Consider the following 13,775-nt stretch of genomic DNA (forward strand, 5'->3'; position numbering starts at 1 on the left):
TATCTTTAATAGGGCCAGCAAATTCTTGGCGACTAGAATGAAAGTCTTAGAAATCGGTGCTTCTTTCAAACGATTTATAAATGTACGTCATCCGCCCAGCAGGATATTGTTGATACTTTAAATAGTCAGCAAGTAGAACGTCTGCTAGAGCAATTACACTTTTCCTTTACAATTTCGTCATCAATCCGCAAAACATTTTTTTCTTCAATCGTTGAACAGTCATTGTCTCCTCACCAACAGCCTTATTAGCTAGAGCAAGATGCCATGACCTATTCACGAATGCTGCATTTCAAGACTCCTTTTAATAGATGAAGGCCTTGTAAAGCCATACCACTTTGATATATTGCAATCCGACGTTGTATTCTATTTTTCTGAAAGTATTCTCGTGTTCATGTCAATATTCAGCGAGAGAGCATTTCTGATAACAACATTCGTGACTTACGATCGATTCACGCCAACGCTTCACCATCATTACGAGTGAAATTTATTTTAAGAAAAACAAGTAATATATTTTGAGTTGTCTGTGAACTACTACATAAGTCACAACAAAAAGCAACTGATAATACTATCAATACTACCACTACTACTTCTACTACTACTATTACTACAACTACTCCAATTATTACTACTACTACTACTACTACTACTACTAATAATAATAATACTAATAATACTAATACTTCTACTACTACTATTTCTATTACTACTACTACTACTACTACTACTACTACTACTACTACTACTACTACTACTACTACTACTACTACTACTACTACCACTACTACTACTACTTCTAATAATACTACTACTTCAACAATCATTTAGTATTTACTACTGTGCTCCTTTTCTACTACACATATACCCCTACTAAGGTAACTGGTGAAAATGGAGATGATGATGAGGACGATGATGATTATGATGATGATATTAGTAACATTTTTCCTAATAACGACCCAACGCCATGCATGATTGCTTTTCTTTCAACCAGCTATATGAAATGGATGGTAGTAATAATGAGATGTGACAGTAGAAAAAAATGCCTTTTTTGGGGTAAGGTATAACAATATGGTACTTATTACAGGCCTTACCACACATGCACTTTGAAATAGAACGCACCTATACACATTATGAGAGGACCGAATGCTAGTGGTGGTTGTGGTCATATTTACTATCTGGTGTTTGTTTTATATACTGGTTCACTGGGTTTGGTGAATGTCAAACTGGTTTCATATTTACATCACCTGCTTATATTTGCTTAACAATAAACGTGCTACATAGGAACAGGGAGAGTGTAAGAGAATGGGAACACCTGATGAAGTTTGCCTACATGGCATGATCCTATTACAAATAAGAGGAGCGGCAGACCGCAACATTTTAAAGGTAAAGACCAGTATTGGAAACGCCCCAATTTCAAAAAATGAAATGGAAGCTCTTATTACCAATCATGTGGAAGAATATGTTTTGACTAATACATGATGATACAAATTTTGCCGGGAAACCGCCTACTAATTGATATATTTGGTAAATTAGTTTATCTACATGGTCTGTGAGAGATGGACACACGTGTCGCGCACGTGAGCGTATAGTCCCACATACATCTTTCTGTGTACAGTGCTTGTAACTTTACGAAGACTGGGCCAATTTTTTTATCATTTTGATGATTCCAGAACCTTGCAGTACACACCAATACTTATATGCTACATGTTCAACCTTTTCTGATCGATTCCACAACGTTTCTTTCACAACGCAATCGCATGATCATAACTGGTCTTTACCTTATTGTACATTGGTGTGCTGAATCGTGATGATACTAAACAAAATTCTCGTTGTTTTACCGGATATGTGGTGGTGTACTAATGTATCCGCATGTTTGCTTTTGGTCAGTTTACTTCAGCGGCCCTAGTTGTGGACTATCTACTTCCCCCAATCGCATATGCTAGACAAAATATTGATAAACAAAGTCATTGAAATTTCATATGAAATACAACCTCTTCAAATACATCTATAAACATTTCCATTTTGAACAAACATCGATTTCAAAAAATCAAAGCTTTATCAATAAAATAAAAAGTAGACTTGAGAGCTACTTGAATGTATCAAACAGTCCTTTGGTTCGAATGGTGTTCATATCACTTTCCTTCTGCAATAAATTAACCCATGAGAATGGGATGATTTTCTGATAATTTTACCTTCATCGTTCAACACACAAAAAGAGAATGTATAAGTGTGGCAAATTAGGAGCTATATAATTGGTTGGCAAACCAAACCTCTCTTTTCGCAAACCTAGACGAAGAATGTTTACACCAGTTACACCGATGAAACCGACAGCAGACCTCACATGGCTGAGAATCGTCGGTGTGGGGTCGGTATGGTGGTGTGACCGTGGCATCATGAAAGTGGAATTTAATAATTTACCACCAAACAAACAACAGTGAATTCAGATTCTTTTTTCATCAAGGGTAGTTATACGAGGGCTTCATTCGTATCGGCATATACGAATGACAAATGCACCAATTTATTGTAAATCACCCGTTCGTCGCTATCAAATTTTCCTGTGGAAAAAAAATAAGCGGAAAGTTGTTGTTCTGGCGGTTGAGTGGATGAGGTATTAGTACCCAAACCGTAATGAATGCCTATCGCTTGTATGATACAAACATCATTCCCTGAAAGTAAAAGATTTTACATTAGTCATGTGAAATTGCTGACTGGCGCCACTCACTCTTCTAGTCCACTCTACATGTCATGAAAGCACACATTTGTATAATAATACCCTCCACGGACGAATCGTGCAGTGATGTATCGCTATTAATGACCTTCTTTTTATCTAAGCATGATCAGGACTGGCGGAGCTAGAGACGATGTTACGAATTCAAAGAAAATAAAAGTGAATGACGTGAAAGAAGAATAATTCATGGATAATTTGTTAGAATGTTAACCACGAAAATGCATGTGCGTGTGTGTCTTGGGGCTGAGTTTCTGCATTGATAATCTCACATTTCACAACTTAGGCAGGGCAAAAAATGAAAAAGAGACAAGGACAAAAAGCGTCATGGAAAGTATTAGGTTTCCTTTGTGAATTTGTGCAGAATGACAACTCCAACCCAATCTGTGTGGATATCATTTGCTTTCCGGGTTTAATTCCCTTCACCTTTAGGCTGTCCGTACCCTTTCACGGACTCCTATCCCTGGAGACTTCTCCAAGACCGATTGAATTGCCTAAAAACGTTTTCTTGATTCTGCTAACTCTTCTGGCTTCCCCCTAAATCAAACACGCATTTCGTTTTTTCCGTTGAGAATTGAAGTTGATGGGATCTATTTGGAAATAATTCGGTAGGTTGACACAAGAAAAACAATTGTTCACATTCGCCTCTTTAGGAGGAGAAATAAAACCTGAGGTTATGATTTGGACACACACACACACACACACACACACACACAAATGATTGTATATGTTAAGGTTTTCTACAAACAGCTTTGTATACCTAACGCAAAACAAATTTACCTTTATATCGTCCTATATCAATATTCCCAATAGTTGTTACTTTTCATAATTTGTTTGGTGGATTGATATTTTTCTGCTCTTTTGTCTCCTTTTCTCTCAATGTTCATCTGTGTAGCTGCCTCTCTCCATCTATCTATATTTTACTATATTTGACTGATTATCTCTCTCTCTTTCTCTTTCTCTATTGTCACATGAGAGAACATCATCGGGGGAGTAAGAAGTGCGACATAATTTTGATCGTGTCTATGGAAACGAAATAAATTTCAGAGTTGTATTAGTTGTCCTTCTTTCATATTTGAATATTTTGCAGTGACATTCCCGACTAAAAGCTAAGGGACCTTATAACTTAAAACGCATTTTTTATTATCTATTATTTATTCTCTATCCCTCTCCATTTCTCCATTTCTCTCTCTCTCTCTCTCTATTCCTCTCTCTCTCTCTCTCTCTCTCTCTATCTTTCTCTCACTCTCTCTCTCACACATCCACACACTCACTTTCTCAGTCTCCCGTTCTCTTTATCTCTACACTGTCCACCTTTTTATGTCCTCGTCACCTGCTCTTCTCCGAGACACCATCCTCCCAATATTGTCTCCTTCTTTTGATTGATGTTTTGACGTCATGTTCTCAGATAGAGCATACACTTAATTAATATTAATTCAAAAAATGTCATGCATGTCTCTAATCTCATACTCCGGCATCATCGCTAAAACAAACAGTCCTGGAGAAAGAAAAAAGTTCGTGCCATGCTCTCATTAATCAAAATGTAAGAATTATCCCTTTTGTGATAAACGTCCATTCAATTTGTTGACTGCTAGATTGCTTATGATCTGTGGCCTGTAAAATCATCAACTCTGACGCACAACCATTTCTATTGTATGCAATACATGAGAGACATGTCCTTCTCAATGCATGACGCGCAGAAAGTAGGACAGACAAGACATTTGGTTATTTTTAACGCAGGTCATCAGCGACTGACGGAAAGCTATTTCACATGCGTGCATAAAGGCAAACTGTTAATTAATAATCACCTGATAGGAAAATGATGAAAGCAGCCATTTGAGATTTATTTTCCTCCACATGTGGTTACGCCATGTTTATTCTCCTCGAAATTGACTATTTCGGAGTGTTTTCTATCCTCCCCGGGAAAGCCAGGCTCGTACTAATGGGGTCTTATTTCTAGAATCACTTATCCGTGTGGTGTGTCCTTAAAGACATCCTCATTATCAAGGAATTATGGTGGCAGCCTTGACAAAGAGAGTTGAATTCGCCATCTTGACGAGCATAGCTTCTCATCACCCTGCCATCATAGCGAGATGTCATTCCAAACTGATTTCAATCTCTCACTTGCCCCTTCTTTTTTTCACTGATTCTGTTTTTTATTGAGGTTGATTACAGGCTGATTGCGTTCAATCTGTTTGCCATTAACTCTGTCGTCTTCCTATAATGTCATTCTCAACACAATCTCCACATGTCTTGTCTAATATGAGATAACATGAAAAATTCATTTCAAATTGTAGCGTGCTCGGTCTAGTAATCAAGAGCAGAACGTCGAATGAGACTGTTTTGTATAATGTTTGACATTCTGAAATCTTGATTAATAAGGAAAAACTAATATTTTAGATAGTGTAGAAACGCAATGAATAGTTTAATGTCTTTATTTGAAACCCAGCCATGGACTGACATTTGTGTTACTGCCCGTGTACACTTTATTTAGCTTTTTACATATTTCAATAAAGTTGGTTAGGTTTAAATGAAATCCAGAAGTGGATCTAGGATGAGCGTACAAACTCGTCGGATTAACGGATATCATTACAAATAAAGACCATACCAAACATGTAAGAAACTCATAATGAAATATTTAATTCCGTATTTTTGCAGCGAGGATATGGATTGATAAATGTCACAGTGTCATCATAATTGAAATTAGTAATTTATTTTGTAGTACAGTAATTTGAAATCGGTCTTGAGAAAAAAAATTGAGTTAAGCTTAACTATAATGTATTAAAATGTAATACTTGTTTGTCTTCTTTTTTCATTATTATTTTTGAAAACATTAAAACTTGTTTATAAAAATTTAATATTTTTCAATGTACATATCAATTATCAATAAAGTTCGGTTTAAAAATGTTAAAATGTAGACGTTAGAATCAAGAATAGGTTTAATGCACGTTTTCATCTGAAGGTTCACTTAATAAATTGTTAACATGGTGAGGTTGGAATTACTTTGGGTATTGTTGTTTCTTTCTCCTACTGCAGATCGCCACATCTGTGAATTCATCAATCATTGGAGATGTATGTCGTTGTTTACACAGAAGGCTAATGCAGGCTTAGGCCATGACTTTGCTCTGGCTACTCGGACCCTTGGGAAGCAAGAGATAGTTTGTTAGTAGAGAGATACCTCTTCATGGCTCATGTTTATTTGATTTTTCCCAGGAGTCTGTCCGGCTGGAAGCATACGAGACGGGTTTGGTGTCTTATCATGATCAAGAGGCTTTGGCTAAGATGAAGGGTATGTTGACAGGACCTTGGGTTGGTCCGCTGCAACCTACAAGATATAGGAGTCATGGGCTCATCCACTCGCACTGCAGTATTCCTCCAAATATAGTATTCTCCCTATCAAATCATTTCCATGCATCTATTAAATGAAGTGGGGCTCATGGAAAATATTGGGTGCAATCAAATACATTCCAACTGAACAAATCCCAGTGGCACAGGCAAGTACATTGATATGCATATGGAATCAACATTGTTTCAAATATATCTACTGGCACATCTGGCACTGTTTTTGTCGTGCGCTTAACCATAGAAGAGCTTCTTGTCTACAATGATTCACATTTATGCAACATATAAAGAATGCGTTTTAAGTTATAAGGACCCTTAGCTTCTTCAGTCGGGAATGTTCTGCAAAATATTCAAATATGAAAGAAGGACAACCGATACAACTATGACATTTCTTTTGTTTCCATGGACACCATCATATATCGCACTTTTCACCCTCCCGATGATTTTTCTCATGTGAAACCGAAACCCCTAGGAGATATACAATATCAATCAAACTTTCAAGCTGCGATATATCCTGAATAGAGTACTAGAAACGCTGTTTATAAAAAAAGTTCCACGTTATAAATACACTAATTAGCAATTTACTAAACACGGGCAATTCAGCAATATGAAGCAATTACGGAACATAGTCATGCGAGATGTATAACTCACTCAGTGGAAAATTACATATTGACAAGACGGCATTTAAATTGTAATTGCAAATATAATACAAATTTGTTTTCGCAACAAAACTTATGGCAGTACAAAATGTAGTATAACTTTTTATTAAAACTGCATGTTTTTGAACTCGTTAAGGTTCAAAAGTATTTGATTTCCTCTTCGCCCTCTTCACATTTCTCCCTTATCTCGTTTGTAAAAGTAAGCCTCCCTATCAAATTAATGTTTGCTTTCAAGCCTCTGAAATAGAAAACCACGGACATGTGCAAATATTGATCGAAAATCTCCGGTATGAGATGGGAAACAAGACCATTCAGACGCCATTAATAGCGTTCTCTAGTGCCTACCGCTCATTAATTGATTTATCTCCTACGTACCTAGCTGTAAATTTGGTTCTTCTCCCACGGTTCTTCAAGGTGACATTTGGGTGATAAAAAGTCTGGTTAACATCGAATTCATCACGAAATGGAAAAAAATTATAAAAACAGGTAGCTGAAGACAATTGGTTCATATCTACTGATGATAGAACACACCTATAACGCAAATACTAGACAATTTTTTTTATTCATATCACTCACTTGAATTAAAAAGCAAACGAGAACGTAAAAACGTAGTTATATGATTTTAAAAAATGTATAGTATTTGCGTAAAATGTTATATCTGTTTTTGGCCTGCACCCCTACAATGAATCGCACCATGTAGAACCACTTCCATGAAGTGAAATAAGGATTTTGTAAAGGATAGTGATAAGCGTTGAGAAAATTAATAGGTGTGCGGGGACATATGAAAACACTATGCATATAAATACAATTATATCAATCACTTACTGATTATATTAAAGATTTTACGAAACATCATCATAATTCCATAGCGTGTATTTAGTTTTATCAACCACATAACATTATATTGATGGACCTCCTTATTGATTTAAGGGACAAGGACAAAGACATCAAGTGCAAATGATAAACTAAACTAAACTTTAGTTCAATTATTGAATCTCTGGTAATTGAACTCCTTGTGAAATCTGGCCAGGTTTTGGTATTATAAAACTAATGAAATCCCTATCAAATCATGTACTAATAATTGTCACATGGCTGTACTTCTGTATTAAGCGACTGGTTTCAGGTTTGGGAAATAATCGCGTGATTGTGAACCATCAGACTACGCCAAGGGGTTTTCACCACAAAATCCACCAGTATTTATATACCATGCATGCTATAAATATCTCTGGTCTAAGGGAGCCGTGAAGCCTACAGCTATACAGTCCCAGACTTGGGAGAAGATATCCTCTTAAGTCGGAGGATTATATGTGTCACAGCATCGCCTAAGTGTTTTGGAACGGAGAGTTTTCAATCGTAGATACTAATTTCTATCACATGGAAAGCTTATGTAAAATGTTTCAGATTTCCTTTAAAACCCTTACAATGTATGAAAAGTACTTAATGATGAGCAAAGGCCGATAGCTACTAGAAATTAAGTAATATATGATCCGTCGTAGACATTAGCTTTGGCTCACCGTGAACAAAAAAAGATGATTTACTGAATTAAAAAGGAGTTCTTATTAAGGTTTAGGTAAAATCTCATGTTAAAATTAAACTAAATTAATGCATTTCGAATTGTAGTGTTCAATATAAGCAATGAAACGTAATAACCGTCCTGAAACCAGCCGTCCACTGTGCCAGTACACGCATGGCAAATATATTCGATGATGTTACCTTCTGGTTACTAACAAGAAATGCAAGACACAATTTATTCATTGCATGTGCATTAATTTCTCCTTTTTTGTCTTTAACAATTTCCTATCAAACGTTTACAATGTACGTGTGCTTGGTTAATAATTAAAATCCTTATTGATATGTATAGTGCTTTTAAGACAATTTCGGCACATGAATATTTGAACCAATAAGCTCTCACCATACCCGCTTTATTCTAGATTTAAATTGCTTAGATATTTCTTGTACCATCATATTCACATGCAGGCATAGCCCCGTGATTTATTGAATACATAATTGACCACTAAAATGGGATGTAGAATATGAAATTAAAACAGCTATAAGAATTTAAAGGGAAATCAAGTTATTACCTCTTTATTTCAAAGAGGGTCATTTTTCCTTAAAACTACGGGATCACATTGGCAACATATGATTTTGTTAAAGTGAATTTACATATATAGCATAGAAATATAAGATCAATTATATAGGATTAATTTATATATATATATATATATATATATATATGAACATAATATTTGACGGGATATGTATACGATGATGGGGAAGGAGAGTGCACTACTCTCGACTGTCTGTTGATGCAGATACGTTGTATTATATCACAGTCTGCTCCCAGTAAACTAATGAAATCAATTGAATCGTTTACAAACTGCGATCCCCTGTTCAGGGGCTCTTGATAAAATACAAAACTTTTCAGGATATCCACAATCTACGACGACCTAACTATGAAGTCCATTTGAAAACCCTAATACCGCAGTTTCTATTTTTATTTCCTGTTTTCCGGCTCCCTCGGTGAATTAAAGAATTCAATATTGTGGTGAGAGATTACATTCAGTTGAGAAGGAAGGAGAAATCGATCGTACGAGCCTGAATAGGCAAATGATAGAACAGGTTTTGAACAAAAGAACAATACGAAACAAAGGGGGAATGCACGGAATAATACATAACAGATATCTGATTTTCATTTAATTGTCTCAAAGAGGAGTAAAAATGGAGAGAGCAGGAGGCGGAGAAGAAGATAGAGGGGAGAAGAGAAATTGAAAAGGGTGTATTTCTCCCTGAGGCCCTGTAGAAGGGATATTTCATTGGGATCATGGGTGTTCTTGGACAGATCCCCATATCACATGTCGGAAGTCTCCGGGATTGATTCAATTCCTTCCAAGGCACATGGTAAATACTGTTCTACATGCAGCCGCTAAATCGATATGCACCAAGGTACCATGCCATATGTGCATGCCAGCTACTAAGACGCATTTCATATATCGCTTTTATTTGTCGACATGTTACTCTTATCCATCACTAAGAAATTAAAGCGTCCCGACAAACAAAGGGATTGAATTCATTCGTTATCAAATACTAATTAATATTACACTTTTGATTCATACAAATGAAAGCTAAATATTGATGTTATAACAGTTATTTGAAGTATATGCGAATGCTCATCTTTGGATCTATATATTCAATATAGAAAATGAATTGTCTAAAGAACGTAATAAAAGTTAGGAGAGGCAATTTTTATTTTCAAAATTAATATTTACACTAATGATTATTCATGTAATTATTGGGATTATTTTGGTGATCATAAATATGGATACGAACACAAAAATTATTTCTGTCATTATCAACATACTAATAACCACCATCATCACCATCATCATCATCACAGTTATGACCATATTGTTTGAAGCTCTTAGCTCATGCAGCATGTACAGACTATCACAATCATCCAGTGGAATAGATGGATACAATGCCCTTCAGTCTATACCCTCCTCCTCTTTTTCTTGGGGGCAATTATTTGCAACTGATGAATTGTAAGCATGAGGGGTAATTTAATCTTCCTTTTTTTTCCAAGATCAATTATGTCCTTACTTTATCATCGTAGCCTCCATGTGGTGATGACATTCTACCATGCTCTAAGAAGAAGCAGCCTGCACAGCCGAGACAACACCGGGTCTATCGACTGATTATCGACTAACTTTTATACATTCCATTTACTTTTGTTCAGGCGTTTAAAAAAAAAATCAGCGTCTATAAGTTGCATTACACCAAATACGGTTTTCTGATCCATTTACTCATAACCACTATCAGTAGATGTTGTGGTTTGTTTAATTCCTTTTCATGATTGAAAATGAAAATCATTTACTTATGAAAGCCAAACGGCAACGCTTCCCAGGTAAATAAATGATTATTTTGCAGCCTTATCAATGACGTTTACTATTTAAGTGAAATGAGATTGTTTGTTTCCATCAAATGCACTCTGATTGCTTACGGCTGATCACGTGACTACTTAAAAATGTGAAAGTGGAGGTAGGGTTACACCAGCTAACATACCCCCAGACGACCATTTCTCTTGCACCTCCCTTTATCTCTATCTCTCTCTCTCTCTTTTCCTCTCTATCTCACTTTTTATGTCTCCACCTTCTCTTCCCTCCCCTCTCTCTCTTTCTCTCTCACTTTCTCACTCCCTATCATTGTTTATTATTCTCTTTCTTTAAATCACCCTCTCTTTGTCTCCCCTCTTTCTCCATTTTATCTCTATTTCTATTTATCATTAGCTCTCATACTCTTTTCTAAATATTTCCACCATCCCTCTTTTTCCACTCTTCCCCTCTCTCTCCCTCTTTTTCTCTCCCTCTCTCTCTCTCTCCTCTTCATCCATATTTATCTTCTCTCTCTCTCTCTCTTCCCCTCACCATCCTCCTCCTCTCTCTGTATCTGAATGATGCTCTTGTGGCTGTAAAGAAAGCACACGGCTTGCTTCTCGACGTCATTTGGCCATCTTAAGTTTCGCGAGTAATGGAAAATAAGCGGCTCGGTGTTCGATTCTTCCATTCATTCTACTCGATTGAGTAGGACCTTTCTCCAGCCTTGAGACGAATTCCATTAGTACGTCCAGTGACCCTGTTAGACTATGGTCTAAGACCTTACCATCGTAATACAAATATTGTTATGTATTATATGCCCTACCTGTGCGTAATGTTAGTCTCTTAGTGACTGTGTTTTGTTAACGACTGTGTGAGGCAACACTTTATTATTTTCCACATGACATAAAAAGCCTTGAACTATTCTAAAATCGTTTCTGCGTTATGGAAAAGTAAAATTAACAAATATTCTTCAACAAAATAACAGCGAGCGAAATCATGGACGTGAACTTCAGGTACATTTTTCTAAGTCAGAAATCACTAAGCATTGAGGATGTTGCCAATTATTGTATAAATCATCAGTATTTTTGTCACTTTGTTTGATTACTAAAGTAGGATTTGCATAAAACTTTAATTAGGTACATTATTATAACCTTTATTTTGAATCTCATCAACTTGTTTTAACACTCGTGATTGTAAGCTTCCTTGAAAAAACACAGTAAATTTTACAAGGCGAAGGCAACAAAAGAGTCTATATTACAAAAAGTGGTTGTCAATTACAGACCACTAGATATTTGACCATCACATTCTTTCGTGTTCTTGAATAAAATAAAAGCTGCATTAAAACTGTTTTTCAAAAAATAATATGGATTTGATGAACGGAAGTACTAAGGCTTTATTGCAATGGTAAAGCAATGTGATTGGGAAACTGAAAATTCTTCTTGTACTTTAAAGATGTTATATTTATTCTTTTCATGTGAGCACACTAAATGCCCCTCTCACACTTTTTGAGAAAACGATTTTCAAGGTAATAAATAATAATCATAATTATCGTTGTGTTTTTAATACATTTCCAATATCAGATAATTCCTCAAAGGTCTTTACAGTCATATATTACTCTGCTTATATCCCAGTTCCCAAATTTAAACAAGTTAAAAGCATACTGGATACCTAACCGTCTAGCACCTCAATCAGGAGTAGAATATATATGGAGCAATGTCTTTTAAAATATATTTGGTACCTGTCAGAGGTTCGGATCCCAACCTTCAATTTTCTTATGAACCACTGGATCACAAGTGTTTCAAAGAAAGGTGAGTTTGATGGCAGGCATGTGGGTTTGTCAGTACCTCGGTTTTCTAGTTATGATAACATAAAAGGTAGCCCATCCAGTACCGCATTATTTCATTCCCATATGAATACATGATACACCAAGTTACTATGGGCTTTGGGGTAAAATAATGATACAGGTACTCACGTATTGAAAATATGAGTTGATGCGACACATGAATCCTCCGAGTGGCCAGTGTATTCCACCGATAGCGATGACCGTAGGTATGACACACAGTACCAGGAAGGTGATATCTGTGATGGCTAGGTTTGCTACGAAGTAGTTGGTCACTGTCCTCATATCACGATGCTTGACGATGATGTAGAGAACAATAGAGTTACCAGTAAGACCAGTGATAGCGATTAAGATCATCACGATTCGTGGTAGGGTCTTCATCACCATGTCCGCAGTCTCACTCATCTGATAGTAATCAGAGTAATCAGCCTCGGAACCAATGTCCTTCATACAGCTGCTGGACGTGGTATTCAAATCCGAGGTCCCGTTTAAGGATGGGATGCAAGCTAAATCGGCGTCTGAAGGCATGTTTGCAGCGTTAATCATTCATTTGCAGTCAGAATAGAAGAAATAAATACATTGATAGTCCCGAAATTGGCAGGGAAACGGTCATGAGAGCAAGTTGACCATCATTCCAATGTTCAAAGGATAGTTCAATCCAACTATCAATTTTCTTTAGGATTATGCGGAAATAGAAGACTTTTTTGAAAATGTAGGTTCACAGATGTTTGTGGTGAGAGATATGGCTGGAAATGATATTTATATGATGGAATATCATTGTAAATCACTGCTGTGTATTGTTCCAACCTACCATATGACAGCAGCACCACGAGGAAACTTCACTTCTGCTGCAGATACCTGTTTCCACAATATAGAAGAAATATACTCTGCGAAATATTCACCCCTTTCCAAATATCATTTCGATAATAAAAAGTTGATTCCACTGAAGTCCTGTAATTACATGATAGCAGAAAAAAGAAATGCGCTATGTTTCGGCAATGGAGAGTGAGTGGTGAATCACATCTTAGGTAGACAGCAGTAGATCAGTGAATGAGCAAAGTAGAGGAAAACCAAGACTGATCTATCGCTTCAAATCAGCGTGCATGTAGAATTAGGTGCAGAAGGCCTTCGTTCTGTTTGCCGAATGGTCCAGGGTTTTTTCCCCCTCGCCGTTTGATCGGATGCGCTACAAGAGAGGCCAGGGTGTGCGCGTTTGTGCGTTTTTTGTGGTGGTGTATGCATGTTTGCGGAGAACGCTGCTCGCTCTATCACACCAGACAGGCGCACTGCAAAATTGTGATTGATAGTATAGAATCACGGCCCACAGGATTAAACTAGTT

The 13,775-nt window shown here is 36.6% G+C and overlaps 1 protein-coding gene across 1 annotated transcript; it reads right to left on the reverse strand.

The window, feature by feature from the left end:
• Positions 1–5,999: 5,999 nt before the first annotated feature.
• Positions 6,000–13,560, reverse strand: LOC100891742 (neuropeptide Y receptor type 2-like). Its single transcript, XM_030976338.1, has 2 exons — positions 12,568–13,560; positions 6,000–6,047 (listed from the first exon to the last, which is right to left on the reverse strand). The coding sequence occupies exons 1-2, from the start codon at positions 12,979–12,981 to the stop codon at positions 6,000–6,002; spliced, it is 462 nt and encodes a 153-aa protein (XP_030832198.1). The 5' UTR covers positions 12,982–13,560.
• Between the last annotated feature and the right edge of the window lie 215 nt (positions 13,561–13,775).

Source organism: Strongylocentrotus purpuratus, unplaced genomic scaffold (genome assembly GCF_000002235.5).
Source record: "Strongylocentrotus purpuratus isolate Spur 01 unplaced genomic scaffold, Spur_5.0 spur5_scaffold_9, whole genome shotgun sequence".
In the NCBI taxonomy this organism is placed as follows: Eukaryota; Metazoa; Echinodermata; class Echinoidea; order Camarodonta; family Strongylocentrotidae; genus Strongylocentrotus; species Strongylocentrotus purpuratus.

What these genes read in the sequence shown, in the direction of transcription:
- LOC100891742 (XM_030976338.1), bottom strand. Translation starts at nt 12,981, where the DNA reads ATGATTAACGCTGCAAACATGCCTTCAGACGCCGATTTAGCTTGCATC. An exon ending in TCAACTCATATTTTCAATAC is followed by an intron (nt 6,048 to 12,567) that starts GTGAGTACCTGT and finishes TATATCTTGTAG; the next exon opens with GTTGCAGCGGACCAACCCAA.